Genomic DNA, 16,217 nt, shown 5'->3' on the forward strand with positions numbered 1-16,217 from the left:
TAAGCAGGAACAGAGTGTTTCAGCCTAGGGAGCAGGTGTGTGTCTAACAAAATAACAGGTGTCAGATTGTAGAAGTAGCTCTGGTCTCTAGGGGAGCTGGACCAACAGTTTCAGAAGGGTCGGCATGTAGCATTAAAGGTCACTTCTAATGAAATAAGGAGAACACACAGATTATGAGATAACTGAATAATCTTGAAAACCTTGACAATATCTGCCAGACTGTCCTCTTCGGTACGATAACAGATACTTTTATGTTTAGTAAAATTGTCCCCCTTTCCACCATAGACCGTTTTTTACCTACTGGATCACATTTGTCCATCTGCTCATCACCATCCTGGCCGTCTCCATTTATGGCATTGCTCCAATAGGCTTCTCACAACATGAAACTGTGGATTCTGTAAGAGCTTTGCGCAGTTTTATAATGTAAACAGTAAAAACTGTTTCATGTATTTTATCTTTTAAATGTCATTTAATTGTTGGTTTTTTTACATCCTTTCTTTGAGGTGTTGAGGAATAAGGGAGTTTATGAAAATGTAAAATTTGTGCAGCAGCAGAACTTCTGGGTGGGTCCAAGCTCTGTAAGTATTTACGACTTTCCATTTAAAACCAACTTTTATAAATATCATATGTATGGATCAAATGATGGTTAATGTTAGGGTTGGTTAGGGTTTCCGATAACGGCATGTTTCAAATTTGATTGGCAGTTTCTACATTTGCTCCACCTCTTTAACAATAATATAAATGTCCTGTAATTAGTCTTAGTAATTGGGCTGCATGGTGGCGCAGTGGTTAGCACTGTTGCCTCGCAGCACGAATGTTGTAGGTTCGAAACTCGGCTGTGGTCTTTCTGCGTGGAGTTGCGTGTTCTCCCCATGCATGCGTGGGTTTCCTCTGGGTACTCCGGTTTCCCCCACAGATCACAACATGCCCTATATGTTATAAATTGTAAGTCGCTTTAGATAAAAGCGTCTGCTAAATAAATAAACATAAACATAGTCATTTACATGTCTCCTCACCCTGGTGGAGGAATCAGGTACTGCAAGTGGCAAGTGCTAATTATTAATATGATAATATATAGGCTATAATAAAGTAATAAAATGCATCATATAATATAATAGCGGCCAATAAAACATTACTCATGTTTCTCTGACTATTATGTATATGTTACGTCTTAATTAAGCTGACTTAATTACAGCAACAACCACTTGAAGTGTTTTAGCTGGAAATATAAGTGAACACAAATTTGTGATCAAATACAGACCAATCTTATTGAGATGTGAAGGAAAAAGACTAAGGTATTTTGTAACATCCTGACTCTGTTCTGCAGGAGGCGCTGATTCACCTCGGAGCCAAGTTCTCTCCTTGTATGCGCCAAGATGAAGAGATCCACAAACTGATCCAGGAGAAGAGAGAGAGAGAGAGAGAATCGGGCTGCTGTGTGAGAAACGATCACTCTGGCTGTCTGCAGACATTACAAGACGAGTGTTCGGTCAGTGCCGCCCGATCAGGAGTCTACAAACTCAGACGATAGTTACAACCTGATTGGTTGATAAACAAAGCTTTCAATTGCAACATTTTGGAAGTTGCAGTAGATAATGGCCCCTTTCCACAGGACAGACACCATTGATAGACAAAAATTGGGCAAATCTTTAAAAAGTCTTAAGCGTTTGTCAAGGAATAAAACACATGCCTGCAGTTTCACAGAGAATTATGTAAACCTTTGTGTGGAGATAATGATCATCACCTTCCTGCAGAAAGCTGCTTATTGCGTGGGAAAGAGAGTCAATTGAGGAATGTGTTGGGTGATTGCTGAGCACTTGTGGACCATGTGATTCTTATGTTCTTCCATCAATCTCTGGACTTCTGTTTAACAAGAATCATCCAATAAGAACAACCAGGCTTTCCTCTAGAGCCAGATGACCCTTTGTCTGGTCAGTAGGACGACACAGAAGGAGACCATGGTGGGTATACAGACAGGATAATAGTTTGGTGATGGCATCCTTCTGATGAGAAAAACTGCAGCTGAGTGATTAAGGAGGCTTCCACATTGGTTTACGCACAGAGTCAGCCATGTTTCTTCAAAGGGTGTCACGGTGTAGGAGGTGGAGATGATGGACCATGTGTGGTTGAGCTGAGCAGGAGGAAAAATGCAGGCTTCAGTAAAAGTAAAAATGGTTTAATGGCAGGATGGGATGAACAGGAACACCAGCGAACAGAAACAATGAACTGACAAAGGACAGGGGCAAGGTGGTTTAAATACAGAGGGCTACTTAGGGAAACATGGGCAGGTAAACGAGGGACAGGTGAGAACAATAAGGGCAATCACGGCAGGAGAGGAACACAGTCAGGTTGGGCAGGGGCAGATCGTGACAGTACCCCCCCCCCCCTTAAGGGCGGATACCAGACGCCCACAAGGCTATACAACAGGAGACGGGGACTCGAAGACTGGACTTGACGTGACGTGACTGGAACAGGGACTTGACGTGACGTGACTGGAACAGGGACGTGACGTGACGTGACTGGAACAGGGACTTGACGTGACGTGACTGGAACAGGGACGTGACGTGACTGGAACAGGGACGTGACGTGACTGGAACAGGGACTTGACGTGACTGGAACAGGGACTTGACGTGACTGGAACAGGGACTTGACGTGACTGGAACAGGGACTTGACGTGACTGGAACAGGGACTTGACGTGACTGGAACAGGGACTTGACGTGACTGGAACAGGGACTTGACGTGACTGGAACAGGGACTTGACGTGACTGGAACAGGGACTTGACGTGACTGGAACAGGGACTTGACGTGACTGGAACAGGGACTTGACATGACTGGAACAGGGACTTGACATGACTGGAACAGGGACTTGACATGACTGGAACAGGGACTTGACATGACTGGAACAGGGACTTGACATGACTGGAACAGGGACTTGAGCAGGCGTGGGACCCAGGCAGAGAACTGCAGGAGCAGGCGTGGGACCCAGGCAGAGAACTGCAGGAGCAGGCGTGGGACCCAGGCAGAGAACTGCAGGAGCAGGCGTGGGACCCAGGCAGAGAACTGCAGGAGCAGGCGTGGGACCCAGGCAGAGAACTGCAGGAGCAGGCGTGGGACCCGGCAGGGGCTGCAGCAGTAGGCATGGGACCCAGGCAGAGAACTGCAGGAGCAGGCGTGGGACCCAGCAGAGGCTGCAGCAGCACGAGACCTGCAGGCATAAGCCCCACAGCATGGACCAGGAAGTGGACGAATGGCAGGAGCGATGCAAGGGAACCCAGCTCGGCGGCAGGTGCTCGACAACCGGTCAGAGCAGGTACACGGCACGATTAGCTGGGTCTCAGGCAGAGGCTTGGGTGCAGGGAAGCAGGAGAAGAGCGGGGAGACCAACCCTACCACCCCGGAGAATGATGGCGTGCGTAGGGGGTGTAACTCCTTCAGAGCTCCAGGATCCGCAGCTTCCATGAGAAAAACAGGACGGGGACAGAAAGCAGGAGAGAAGAAGGGCTCGACCACCACAGGAAACGAACTGGATGCGCCGAAACCCACCCAGAGGCTTGACCACCCCGGAGAACAGGTAGGATGCGCCAACACCCTGGGCCAGAATCTCCTTCTGCTAAAGGACAAAAAAAGAAAAAATAAGTCCTCCAGGGAGATGTAGAAATGCTCACCACAGGTCCCGGTTTGGTCAGTTCATTCTGTCACGGTGTAGGAGGTGGAGATGATGGACCATGTGTGGTTGAGCTGAGCAGGAGGAAAAATGCAGGCTTCAGTAAAAGTAAAAGTAAAAATGGTTTAATGGCAGGATGGGATGAACAGGAACACCAGCGAACAGAAACAATGAACTGACAAAGGACAGGGGCAAAACAGGTGGTTTAAATACAGAGGGCTACTTAGGGAAACATGGGCAGGTAAACGAGGGACAGGTGAGAACAATAAGGGCAATCACGGCAGGAGAGGAACACAGTCAGGTTGGGCAGGGGCAGATCGTGACAAAGGGCTGTTTGTAGAATCACCACAACTGACACCAACTGGAGAGTCAAGATGGCTGAGAGATGATTTAACTGTTGTCCAATGGTTGTGAGATTTGTGAGGTTTTTAGTAGACCATTTTCTCCAGAGTTGATTGAAAAACATTATTGAATCAGTTCAAAAGTTGATGTAAGCCATCATACCATACCACACCATACCATACCACACCACACCACACCAGATCATACCATACCACACCACACCACACCACACTACATCATACCATACCACACCATACCATACCACACCACACCACACCACACTACATCATACCATACCACACCACACCACACCAGATCATACCATACCATACCACACCACACCACACTACATCATACCACACCACACCACACCACACCATACCATACCAGTTTATTTGTATGGTACATTTACACACAGCATGAAAGCTGACCAAAGTGATCCCCATAAATTACACAGCAACACAATAAAGAAAAAACTGATAAAACAAACAATGAGATCAACAAATACATCTAATCACACACATGGTCAGAAAATACCAGGCCAAAGGCCAAATCATAAAAAAGCATTTTTAAACGACTTTTATATTATTGTGCACACACAAAGCAGAGAGCCACTTCCTTGTCTGAGAATAGTGTGTCAATCTTTCAGACCTATAAAACATCTGAAAAGGTCTAAAATAACAGCTGTCTCATTATAACCTGACTGCAAAGCATGATGGATTTACTTTTACTTACTTCAGAGGAAAGATCAACAGGACGCTGTGCCATCTTCTCGTGCCTTCTCCTGGTTTGAAGCCTGCTTTTTCCAGTCAGAGAATCACTCTGCTCTTAGTAATTTCTTTTAAACCTTTGACTACCTTTTCATGGCACATAAACACATATGTGTCTAACTAAACAATTTTAGATGATTAAAAATTTTATGTCAGTCTATCTTTTGTAACTACAGGATCCTGAGATACTCTATTTTTCCACAGAAAAACATATTTGTTTCAGTAACACAAATGTAGACTAATTCCAAAGGGAGTTCAAATTTCCCAGCTTCCACCCAGCATTCAAATGCACCATGTACGCACAAATCAGTCAGGTGAGAAAATAGTCTCAAAAGGATTTTTGTACTTGTAAACTACTGTAGTTTTGCCTGTGTGTACCAGGTGATTTGTGTGTGTGTGTGTGTGTGTGTGTGTGTGTGTGTGTGTGTGTGTGTGTGTGTGTGTGTGTGTGTGTGTGTGTGTGTGTGTGTGTATTCAATGATTTGTATGTGTTGGAGCTGAAGTCACATACGAAAATGTAAACACAAGTTACAAATCAAGAGTTACACACACACAAATCTTTAGTTACGCATACGCATATCTATATACACATATACAAAGTTAGACACACACACACAGATATTTTGAGACTTTTTTCTCCCCATAACTTTTCAACATGTTGGACTGTGTCCCCCAATATGATAATGTGTGGTGTGTCCCGAGGCTCCGCGTGTGTTGCCTCATGTAGCCAATTAGAGAGGGAAATGACAGAAGCACAGAGTGACAGGAATCTTCGTCTGCCATGTTTGTTTACTCTGAAGTCCCGTTTAATCTTGAGAGGTTTTGTGAGGGAAATGAGTTCATGATTTTTATCACACCCATCTCTGCTGTTTTGAAAATCTTCACAACAATTTTAAAATCTTACCATGTGAGCCTGGCCTCACTGGGGTCAATTGTTAATTTTTTTTCTTCGATTCCAGAGCACTCTTTCAGAGTGGGTGAAGTGGCCTCAGCACCCCAGTGCTCCACATTTAAATGGTGAAGTACGTCAGCATGGTGCAGTCTGCCATCAGGACCCCAGGTAACACTAACTGTTGGCCACTTGAAATATTATTACTCAATCACACACCAGCAAACAGCTCATCTGTGTGATTACAGCAGTAATTTGTTGTCCTATGGATTCTGTAGGATTTGTCAAGAGCCAGCTTCAGTTTCACCTCACGAGTGGTCAGATGACATCACGGAGTGGCCAGTAAGTCTGACAGGTTTAAACACATCACATTGTTATGTTTCTGCTGTGTTTCATGTAGGAAGAATGTCAAGTTAAAAGGCCCTTCTCTTCCGATTTTAAACAGAAGCGTATGTGTGCCGTGTGATTTGGTAGCGGTGACCTCTGCACCCTCAAGGGATTTGAGACATTCTTGTTGTTTGAAACCTGTTAGAAAAAGTTTCTAAATGTTAATGTGAAAATGAAAGTCAAGAGAAGAACATTTAAATTGCTAGTTGAAAAAAGACGTAAAACAATAATGCTTTACGTGTCATTTGTGCGTGTCACAGCAGAAAGAAAATTGTGGGAATAAGACGAGTTCATTTGCAAAAACAGATCAAAGTTAGTTCACTTTGGACTTTGGACACAGCTAAACAGTTAAAGAACACCACATCTGATCTTTGCAACCGGCTTTTCTCTTCATCCATCCAAAGCTGTGGAATGGTTGTTTGCTGTTGTATAGAACCAGTGCATTTTTTGTTTTCCTTGTGGTTCTGATCCATAGATTTGCACGAAATACAACTCTGGGAATCATACCAACCTTCCTCACATAGACTGCGCCATCACAGGTCGGCCCTGCTGCATTGGGACCAAGGGGCGGTAAGAATCCACTGAAGCTCTGCACAGCCTTGCTGGTTTAACTCACCTTGTGTCTATTAGACCAAGTTTTAAATAGATTATTTTTTCTGCTGATTGTAAGCTGCCTAATTGTTTGGCGTTACTGTACTCACATCACCTAAACGTATCTTTGAGGTGTGAACAGAGCATTTTGTGTTGCAGATGTGAAATCACCTCCAGAGAGTATTGTGACTTTATGCATGGCTACTTCCACGAGGAGGCCACGCTCTGCTCCCAGGTGGGTGCTTCAATGTGGAAATATTTACCACCACAATTATTCTGGCCAACGCTGAGACGCTGCATTCATTGTTCTTTTTTCAGTAAAAGCACAGCAGGAATAAAGAGCCTAAGTCATACCCATCGACTTCCAGACCATGGGTCCCTGGAAGAACGAAAAATGAATGCAAGTCAATGGGGCTAAAGACGCTATTTTCTAATTCCGCTTGTTATGTTCCATGGATTTCACATATGATGTCAGTGAATATTAAAGATGCATTTTGACACCAAGAACTCGCTTATTTTTGAACAAGGGGAAAAGTTATTTTAGGTTTTGTGTGAAAATAAGTCCAGGACTACAAAAATGTCTAATTTGTAGTCATGCTAATTACAAACATTTACAAGCTGATAAATCTCAAAGTACATGATGGGTGTGGTTGAAACACACATTAGTTTTATTTATCCAGGGTCTGAGGCAAAGCAGATTAGAGAATAGCTCTTTTCGTTGAGTTGCATTCTTTTTTTCGTTCTTCTGGGGACCCATGAGCCGACCGGAAAGGGAGGAGACTTAAGCCTGATTCATGCTTCTCCGTTGTCATGGTCTGTGCTGAGTTAACCTCTGTGTTTTGCTGAGTCTCTCTGTGTGCAGGTGGGTGTGTCCGGAGAGCAGCTGCCGTCAATCTGCTCATCAGTGGTCAGGGGATTTAAGGGGCGTCGGGACAACTCACCAGTGCCAGATGATTACTCAGTATTGGGAACTTCTCCTCCACCAGCCAACCTCCATCATCAGGAAATAGACTCATCGGATTCAAACCATACCTGCCAGCCCAGTCGCCCGCCCCTGACCGCCTGCTCTCCAACCCCCACCTGCCAACCTGAACGTCTCGGACTCTGGTGCTCAGCTCCCAGCCATTACTTCTGACTCTCACTCGACCCGCTCAGCCAGCCTTGGCTTATGGGCGACGGTGGCACAGGAGTTAAGCGCTCGCCCCGAAATCGGAAGGTTGCAGGTTCGAGCCCCGCTCAGTCTGTCGCTGTCGTTGTGTCCTTGGGGAAGACACTTAACCCATGCTCGCCTCTGTCAGTGCGCCCCAGGGCAGCTGTGGCTACATTGTAGCTCATCCCCATCAGTGTGTGAATGTGTGTGTGAATGGGCGAATGACTGATTGTGTTGTAAAGCGCCTTGGGAGGTTCCAGGACTCTAAAAGGCGCTATATCAAATACAGGCCATTTACCCTCCTCAAAGCCTTCTCCAACAACCAGGAAACCATATGTCATGTTCTGTGGTATTCTTTTGACCCACGACATGCAGAATCAGAGACGGAAACAGGGAGGTAAGAAAATAAATAAGTTATTTTAGAACTGAGAACTCAAAGCACTGCTCAAACTGATGCAGGAAGTACCAGGATGTTCTAAGAAGAGAGAAAAGGTTAATATCCATGAGAGATGATGGGTAACTGAAGGTCTAGGCTTACTAAAAGGAGGTGGCTAGAGGGCGTGCAAAGGAGCACTAGTTGGTCTTATGAAGATGGGTTGCAAAGGGGTCTTGATGAAGACGAGGTCCAGAGTTCCTGTGTGGTGAGCTTAAAGGGTTAGGCGGTAGGGGCGTGGTGGAGAGCGTACAGCCAAGAGTTGGAGCTGCATGAAGTGGAGCTGATGAGAAGTTCATGGAGATGGCTGCAGGAGATGGTTCCTTGAAGGAATAAGAGGAAGGATTATTCTTGGTCCTTGTCAATTAGAAATCTGCATCACAAAACATTTCTTAGTCTATGTCTTAGTCTTAGCTTGACAATAAATCTTTAATCTGGCTCGAACTACGCAGGTTGAGTAATCATCTGGCAAGAATGTGGAGGAAGTCAGCTACTTAAATACACCCAAGAGGATGATTGGAGATGAGCTGCAGCTGGCCGTTGCTCCTGCTCTCCAGACACGCCCACCTGCAGATTCTTAAACCTAAAAACATGGTGAGAATAAAAACAGCCCGTGACACCGTAAGCCAAATCTCATAACCCTTTGAGCTGCCGATCTGCAATTACTCACTCCTGCCTCTGCTTTAGAACTCCACCGGAGCCACCAGAACTTCAGCCTTCATCTTCACCTTCCCGTACAAGAAATAAACCTTTTTAAGGCCTAGTCCACACGTAGCCGGGTTTTTTTAAAAACGAATACCCGCCCCTCCAAAAACTTGCATCCACACCACCACGTTTTAAAAACAAACTCCGTCCACACGTACCCGGATAAATACGTTGTTAAGGACATGCCAGACCTGTAGGCGGCAGTACTTCCCCCGTTCTTAACCTCGTCCTTCGTCTGTGGTCTTCCGCAAGGAGCAGTAATTCCGCTTGCAAAAACAAACAAGCAGAAAGCGCTTGGACAATTGATGGATCGGGTAGTGACAGAGCTTGGCTCTGAAGGCTTCCATGCCGTCGGCTAGTGTAAACACAGGTCGCACACGTGATGTCAGCATTGCTTTGTCGCGGAAAGTGACGTTGCGGACCTTAAAACTCCGGTTTTGTCCGTCCACACGCAGTCACCCAAAACGGAGAAAACGCAGATCTTCACTTTGGCCGGAGTTTTTAAAAAGATCCATTTTCGTGTGAAAAAACTCCGTTTTCGTGTGGATGACAGGCCAAAACGTAGAAAAATATCTACGTTTTGGCAGATCCCCGGCTACGTGTGGACAGGGCCTTACTTACCTCCTGCCTTTGTGTGTGATTCTGCATGTCGTGGGTCAAAAAACTACAACCCAAAATGACATCCGTCAGCTCCGCAAGGGACAGACGCGCAAGGATTGACAGAAGCGTTTTGCTCTCATACTTCTCCGTCTCCTGGGGAGTGTTGCAAAGCAATTCCCTGGCAGGACAACAGAGGGCGTAGCGCTGTTCTGTGGTATCCTGTCATGTATCCGGTCCAAGGTAGTGTTTATATTATGTTTTTTGTATATAAGAGACTTTTTCTCTTTGTCTCTCATCCTCCTCCACCTCTTCATGCGCTCGCCACCTCTAAACCCACGTTTCCTGTTATTTCCATCCACAAATAAAACGCTTGCTGTGCATGTTTTCACTCCTCCAGTCACAGGGGAATGAAACGTTCACGTTTTTAGAGTTTTTTTGCGAGGTATTCTTCAAGCTGCTCCGTGTCTGCCGCTAGATATCCTTGGCTCTCTTTATGTTTTTGAGGGTGCAATGGCGGCGGTGTAGACGACAGAGGCGCCCTGACCAATCACAAGCTTTCGTTGTCCGTCTCGACGGACGAATGCTTAGAAAAGAGAGCTCGACTCCATCTGTCCTTGCGGAGCTCTCCAGCAGGACAGATAATGGCGTTGCGTGTCTCCGCACTGACGCAGATGGAGAAACATGAATCAGTCTTTAGGCTCCCTATGCTGTTGGCTGGCTCACCAAAATAAAAGCATTAAGTGTTGCCCCAAGCCCATACATAACTTTTTAATCTGCCGCACTTATGTAGGCTTTATCTGTCTTCACTTTACCAAAGACTAATTTGTAATAATTAGAATTGTTTTACTTTTAAATCACACCAAATACAAGTTTGGGTCTCAGAAGGTTAAAGTTGAATTTAACATAATTTAGAAGGTTTTACAACAACAAACACTTGAGCTACATTCACCAAACACTTCACTCAGACCCACACCTGCAAAACACGTTTGGCCAAATAGGTTCTTTTTATCATATAACACATATATACTAGCACTTCTTTTAAAAACAGAATATATCTTTCTCAGCATACTCTACCTTTACCAAACATTTAAACATCTGACTCAAAAAAAAAATTCTTGTTTTAATTCTTGTTTTAATTCGCAAGCCACAGGTAGTAAATCAAAATACGGCTGGTTTAAAAATACTGCCAATTACTGGCATCACCAAAACTACCAGACTCGGTTTGAGTTTTACAGGAAGTTTCATGTAAAACATGTAATCTAAATTTTTACTCATTTGTTCCTGGTTGGGAGTTGTATGTCCTCATCTGATGTTCACATTCTGAATCATTCCAGCAAAAACAAATCAGTTTTCTCCTTTATAGTATACTGGTTTATAGTATTGCTCAGTGAACAAAATATTCATGAAAAACACTAAAGAAAACACACAAAATGCACTGAGCAGGCTAGTGGTGAAGCAAGTTTGATGGGCTCAACTAATCGATATACCTTCAGCACCTGCCTCTGAAATCCAGTCTGGAATCAGCTGGGTGCCCATTATTCATCATTTTTAGTGGTGACATCAGCTTATATTTGAGCTGTATCATTGCAGAAATAGAGGTTTTACTGTAACTATGGTTTGGAATATTGCTGTTTGTACCGTGATGTGTTGTATGTTAACATTAGTAGCTAAGACAAAAACCATCCATACACTGGGTGGTGACTACAGCTTGTCTGTAAGTATTGTAGAAATGTGTTGACTGACAGCATATTGTGTAGAAACTAGGGATGCAATGATGCCACTTTTTTCCAAACCAATACAATACTTTGATCTGAGTACTTGCCAATACCGATTACCGATACCGACACTTTTACCACACAAAAAATGCATATAATTGGAATACAGGTTTTATTTTCCTTCTGCTTTCAACAGGAAAAGAATGTGAGGTATATATATATATATATATATATATATATATATATATATATATATATATATATATATATATATATATATATATATATATGTATGTATATACACACACACACACACACACACACACACACACATATATATATATATATATATATATATATATATATATATATATATATGTATATATTAATAGAATAGAATAGAAATGATCACAAAACTTAATTAGTAGGTGAACAGAAATGACAAGTGTAGAAGGGGTAACTATTGTTGCTTTTAAACTTAATATATTACCTTTACTTATGACCAATAAGCTGGAATATTTTACATAAATATAAGATATCAACCTTATTGGTCTTTGAATGTTTAATCAGAAGATTATAGGATTCTTTACTTTTTCAGTGATCAAACACACTTCGTATCAATCCAAACAGAGTCAAGTTTATAAAAGTAAGAAATTTATTCTCTAAACAATTAAAAACATGACAACTAGGAAAACTTTATGTGATGAATGAATCTAAGTGGATAGAATGTGAGGTGTGAGGATGTGTGAATATGATGTTATCAGAAACAGAGTCCTGAGTGGGAGTGAATTTGGTCTGCTCTGACTATAGTGATGGTTTATAAAACCACATCAGACGCAATCTGTCGAGTCTACGGACCCTCTCGGGGACCCCTGTGGTAGATCCGGAATGTGTTGAAGTCCGGGGACCCCAGAGGTACCAAAGTCCGTAGAAGAAACCACAGTACCGACTAGACCGGTCTCGAGATGTCTCCAGGTCACGACATGTAGTTATTTGCGTCTAGGAATAACTCTTAAGGAGTTGAAGCTGGTTCATCTTTATTCTGAAGGAACCGTTGGTGGTTAGCTGTAGCGTGCAACAGGTTTTTGACAGCTTGTCAACGATGCGAGGGAGCAGTTTCCCTCCGATGGCCAGTCAGTTAGCTCAACTGAATTCCTCAGGAAGTGATGCTGTTTAAATAATGGCCATATTTTGGTATACTGATAAATCTGAATTTGCCCTGTAATGAGGTTTTGCCAAAAACCTCAGATACATACCTCCCTCAGATATGAAGATGCTGATTTAGTGGATAAGAAAATATCTATGTGCAGTGACGTTAACTTGCGTCATGGAGGTATGGCGAGTGTGTCTTGTCCAGTCAGTGCGCTGATTAAATATATGGGTCATATATTCATTTCATCCTTGTTCATCTTTCAATGTAATAATAATATTAATTTCAACTTCAGTAATTTAAGCACAGATTAATCAAAACATTTCATTTAACCATGTTGTCCATTTCAGTATATGATTAGTTACTCATATTGTTCATCCATCTTGTTCTGTGAATAAAAACCAGTCTTAGATAAGAGTGAGCTTGCGAGGGACCTTGGACAAGCAACAGTATCTTTCTTGCAGATTGAAAGCACCAGTTAAGACTTATGTCTCCAAATAGCCAGATACTGAAGAGGTCAGACTGTAGGTGAAAAAACTGACCATTCCTGGAGGCAGCACAAGTTACAGTGAAGCCACTTTCAAGGAACTGCATTGGTATCAGTTCCTGGTATCAGTTAACTTTTACCAGTATCGGGCCCAATACATATATCGGTATCGGTGCATCACTAATAAAAACAACATGGCATTTGTGAATGGTAGGGCAGAAACAGACCGATGCTGTCCACATTGTTTAGAAACTGTGACTCTTGTTTGAACAAATGCTTGTTCGTGACTAAAAAACCTGTAGCAGGTAATAGTTGTAGTTTATAAATGAATGTGTTCTGGAATACCGGCAACCTGGTGATTACTCCTGAGCCACCCTGATGAAATTATTACAAAACCCATAGCAGAAGGATTGCTGTTCCAGGCAGGACTTGAACTCACAACCTCAGCAGGTTACTGATTTATAAGAACCACATGGTGACTCAGAACGCTGGAGCTCATGGATTGAGTCATCCCACTGGTTTTAAGGGAAGTCTCTTTGGGTGTTAGGTGGCCTGTATGGACCATGTTTGTGGACTGCTGCCTTTCCTGAATCCGGACATCCCAGATCAGTTCTCTCGGCTGTGGCTGTCTCTGTTTCTTCATGCTGGGTAACTGAACTCTACTCAACAAGCTTCAGGATTCACAATTACACATGGTTTCTTCTCTGCTAAAAATATTATATTAGTTTATTACAATACTTCTGGCTTTATGTGCAGGATCCTGCACTGCGTGGTGTCCGTGCTCTTCCAGATGACGGTCCTGAGAGATTTAGAGAAGCTGGCTGGCTGGCTGAGAATCTCCATCATCTACATGCTGAGCGGCATCACTGGCAACTTGGCCTCTGCTATATTCCTGCCCTACAGAGCAGAGGTACAACAACCTGGGAACCCTTTCATTCTTCCATGCAGTGTCTAAAAACTAACAACTGACTGACTCTTATCAGGTGGGTCCTGCTGGAAGCCAGTTTGGCATCCTGGCCTGTTTGTTTGTGGAGCTGTTTCAGAGCTGGCAGATCCTGGAGCGCCCGTGGCGAGCGTTTGCTAAACTGTTTGCCATCTCGGTCTTCTTCTTCTCTTTTGGTCTGCTACCTTGGATCGACAACTTTGCTCACATCTGTGGTTTTGCGTCAGGGTTCTTCCTGTCCTTCGCTTTCCTTCCATACATCAGGTTAGTGAAGAAGAACATCAGCGTTAAGATCAATTCACAGATCCTTTGTGACACTTTGCTTTCCGTTTGTTTTAAAATCTCCAGCTTTGGGCACTCTGACATGTATCGGAAGCGAATCCAGATCTGGGGCTTCCTGCTGATCTTTGTGGGTCTTCTCTCTGCGCTGGCCGTTCTGTTTTACGTGAATCCGGTGAAGTGCAACTGGTGCGAGTACCTCACCTGCATCCCGATAACAGACACGTTCTGTGAGAAATACGACCTGAATGCACACCTCCACTGAAGATCGGACACTTTAAAGTCATAGCTGGGACATCAGCTGTGTCGTGAGGGTGAAAACTGGACTGGGTGCTTTTAGATGAGGATTTGTACGGATCTCTGAATTAAAGATCCCAAGAGACTCCATCATGAATAAAGGCTGAGCCTGAAAGCTGTACAGCAGATCTAAGGGAAGTTATCTTCTAAAGAAAGACTGACTGAAAAGTCACTCTGGAGGACAGATAGAGAACAGACTCAATCCTGTTCAACTATGATGAAAAACAGGTTCCATGCTGCCATCAAGGGGCCAAAAGGGGCATTACAACATCAAGAAAGGGTTTGTTTAAAAGTGCCTTAATGATGCTCACTAACAGAAATGTGTGGGGATACTTTAACAGCATGTAAATTGTGTTTTTATACTGCAGTAGTTTGTGTCTGAATGTGTTTCTAGAAAAGCTGCTTTTTACACTTCACACAAATCCGTTATTTTTCTGATACACAGAATCTGTAGATAAAAAACTGTTAAACAATTAGTTTAAAATACTGTTAAAATCATGCATTTATAAATGTTGTTTTCATTAAAGATGATAGCATTTTAGCTACTTTTCTACTAACATGAATGGGTTTTTCCTTGCTGACATAAAGCAAAAATACTTTTTTTTGGTTTCAAAGGCGCTAAAGTTGTTTTAAATTAGTTTAAATCACCACCTTCAGTTTAGAGTCACTGTGTTTCCTTCATGAGTTACGAGAAGAGACGTACCGATCAGGTTTTGTTGCCCACGAGTTCGAGTCTTTTCATTTTGAGAATCTGCTGATAGCGAGTCATGATCCGATACTTTAAAAAATAATTTTAAAAAGCTAAGAAGCAGATCCAGAATTTTCTATATTTTTATTTAATTAACTTTATTTTAAAATTTAACATTGGTCAATAAACACAGCACTTCTGTGAGAGGTAGCTTGAACAATCAAGTAATAACATCAATTCTTCACTTTTAGATTTAATGCAACAACAAACAAAGAAATGTCTAATCTAAAAACAAAAAGCACCTCAACTTAAAATACCTGGCAGGGGTCTATTTTGCCTTGGCCCCCAAAATGCCTTAATACAGCCCTAGGTGTGGGACTAAGTTTTGAAGGTGATCTGAATTGTATCAAATTTATAAATATTACATGCTTAAAGCCCCAGTGTGTGACATTTTTACCAGTTTACTATCAAATCCTGTGTTTCCAGTTCAGAAACGTGTCCTTTTCACTAATATTTCTCACCAACATCAATTCTAAATATTCCTCTCAACTTGAAGTAATACATTTTTATATACATAAACTGTGGTCGAGGCTCCATGGTCATCAACCTTACAAGCTGTTACCTATTTGGACTATGACTGTAACCTGAAAGAACCAGCAGAGGGCAGCAGTTTGCCCTGGAAGCATGGAGTCTGCTAATTCAAATAAGAAATAAAAAAGAATAGCTTCATCGTTGCTGTACTTGTTGGTTTGAATAATTAACAGTTAAATCAAAACACATAAAATTTGTCTGTTCGTCATCATGTCCAACACAAGAAAGCTGCATATGTTCAGAACCCCGCCCGCTACTAAGGAGCAGTCAGGGAGCTCCAGATGTTTGTGGATGGAGACTTTGCATCATCGGCGCCTCTGTGTGCACGATAAGCAAACTGGAGTGGATCCATCAGGGGCTCAGTTGCTCTTACAATGTGCTCTTTTATGATCTCCTCCATGGCCTTCATCACCAAGAAGGTGAGCGCCACAGGACGACATGCCACTGGAATAGTGTGGTCTGGTCGCTGCTAGTGCGGTCGACCGCCAGACAGCTGAGCAGTTATGGCGTTCTTTTTAACTTTTTAAACTTTTTA

General features: G+C 43.0%; 1 protein-coding gene across 5 annotated transcripts in view; it reads left to right on the forward strand.

Moving 5' to 3' along the window:
• Positions 1-14,962, forward strand: part of rhbdf1b (rhomboid 5 homolog 1b (Drosophila)) — a 98,266-nt gene extending 83,304 nt beyond the window's left edge. For 4 of the 5 annotated variants that reach the window (XM_054749685.2, XM_054749686.2, XM_015942402.3 and 1 more), the window contains 11 exons: positions 286-397; positions 504-578; positions 1,328-1,489; positions 5,737-5,837; positions 5,945-6,008; positions 6,529-6,623; positions 6,804-6,879; positions 13,432-13,532; positions 13,641-13,794; positions 13,868-14,091; positions 14,176-14,962. In XM_054749685.2, coding sequence (XP_054605660.1) covers positions 286-397; positions 504-578; positions 1,328-1,489; positions 5,737-5,837; positions 5,945-6,008; positions 6,529-6,623; positions 6,804-6,879; positions 13,432-13,532; positions 13,641-13,794; positions 13,868-14,091; positions 14,176-14,371 — 1,360 coding nt within the window. In that variant the 3' untranslated portion in view covers positions 14,372-14,962. Of the gene's footprint in view, positions 1-285; positions 398-503; positions 579-1,327; positions 1,490-5,736; positions 5,838-5,944; positions 6,009-6,528; positions 6,624-6,803; positions 8,822-9,622; positions 9,773-13,431; positions 13,533-13,640; positions 13,795-13,867; positions 14,092-14,175 lie in introns of those variants that run through there. The other variant, XR_011516872.1, reaches the window with a different exon arrangement.
• Positions 14,963-16,217: the final 1,255 nt, after the last annotated feature.

This window comes from Nothobranchius furzeri, chromosome 16, assembly GCF_043380555.1.
Source record: "Nothobranchius furzeri strain GRZ-AD chromosome 16, NfurGRZ-RIMD1, whole genome shotgun sequence".
NCBI lineage: Eukaryota > Metazoa > Chordata > Actinopteri > Cyprinodontiformes > Nothobranchiidae > Nothobranchius > Nothobranchius furzeri.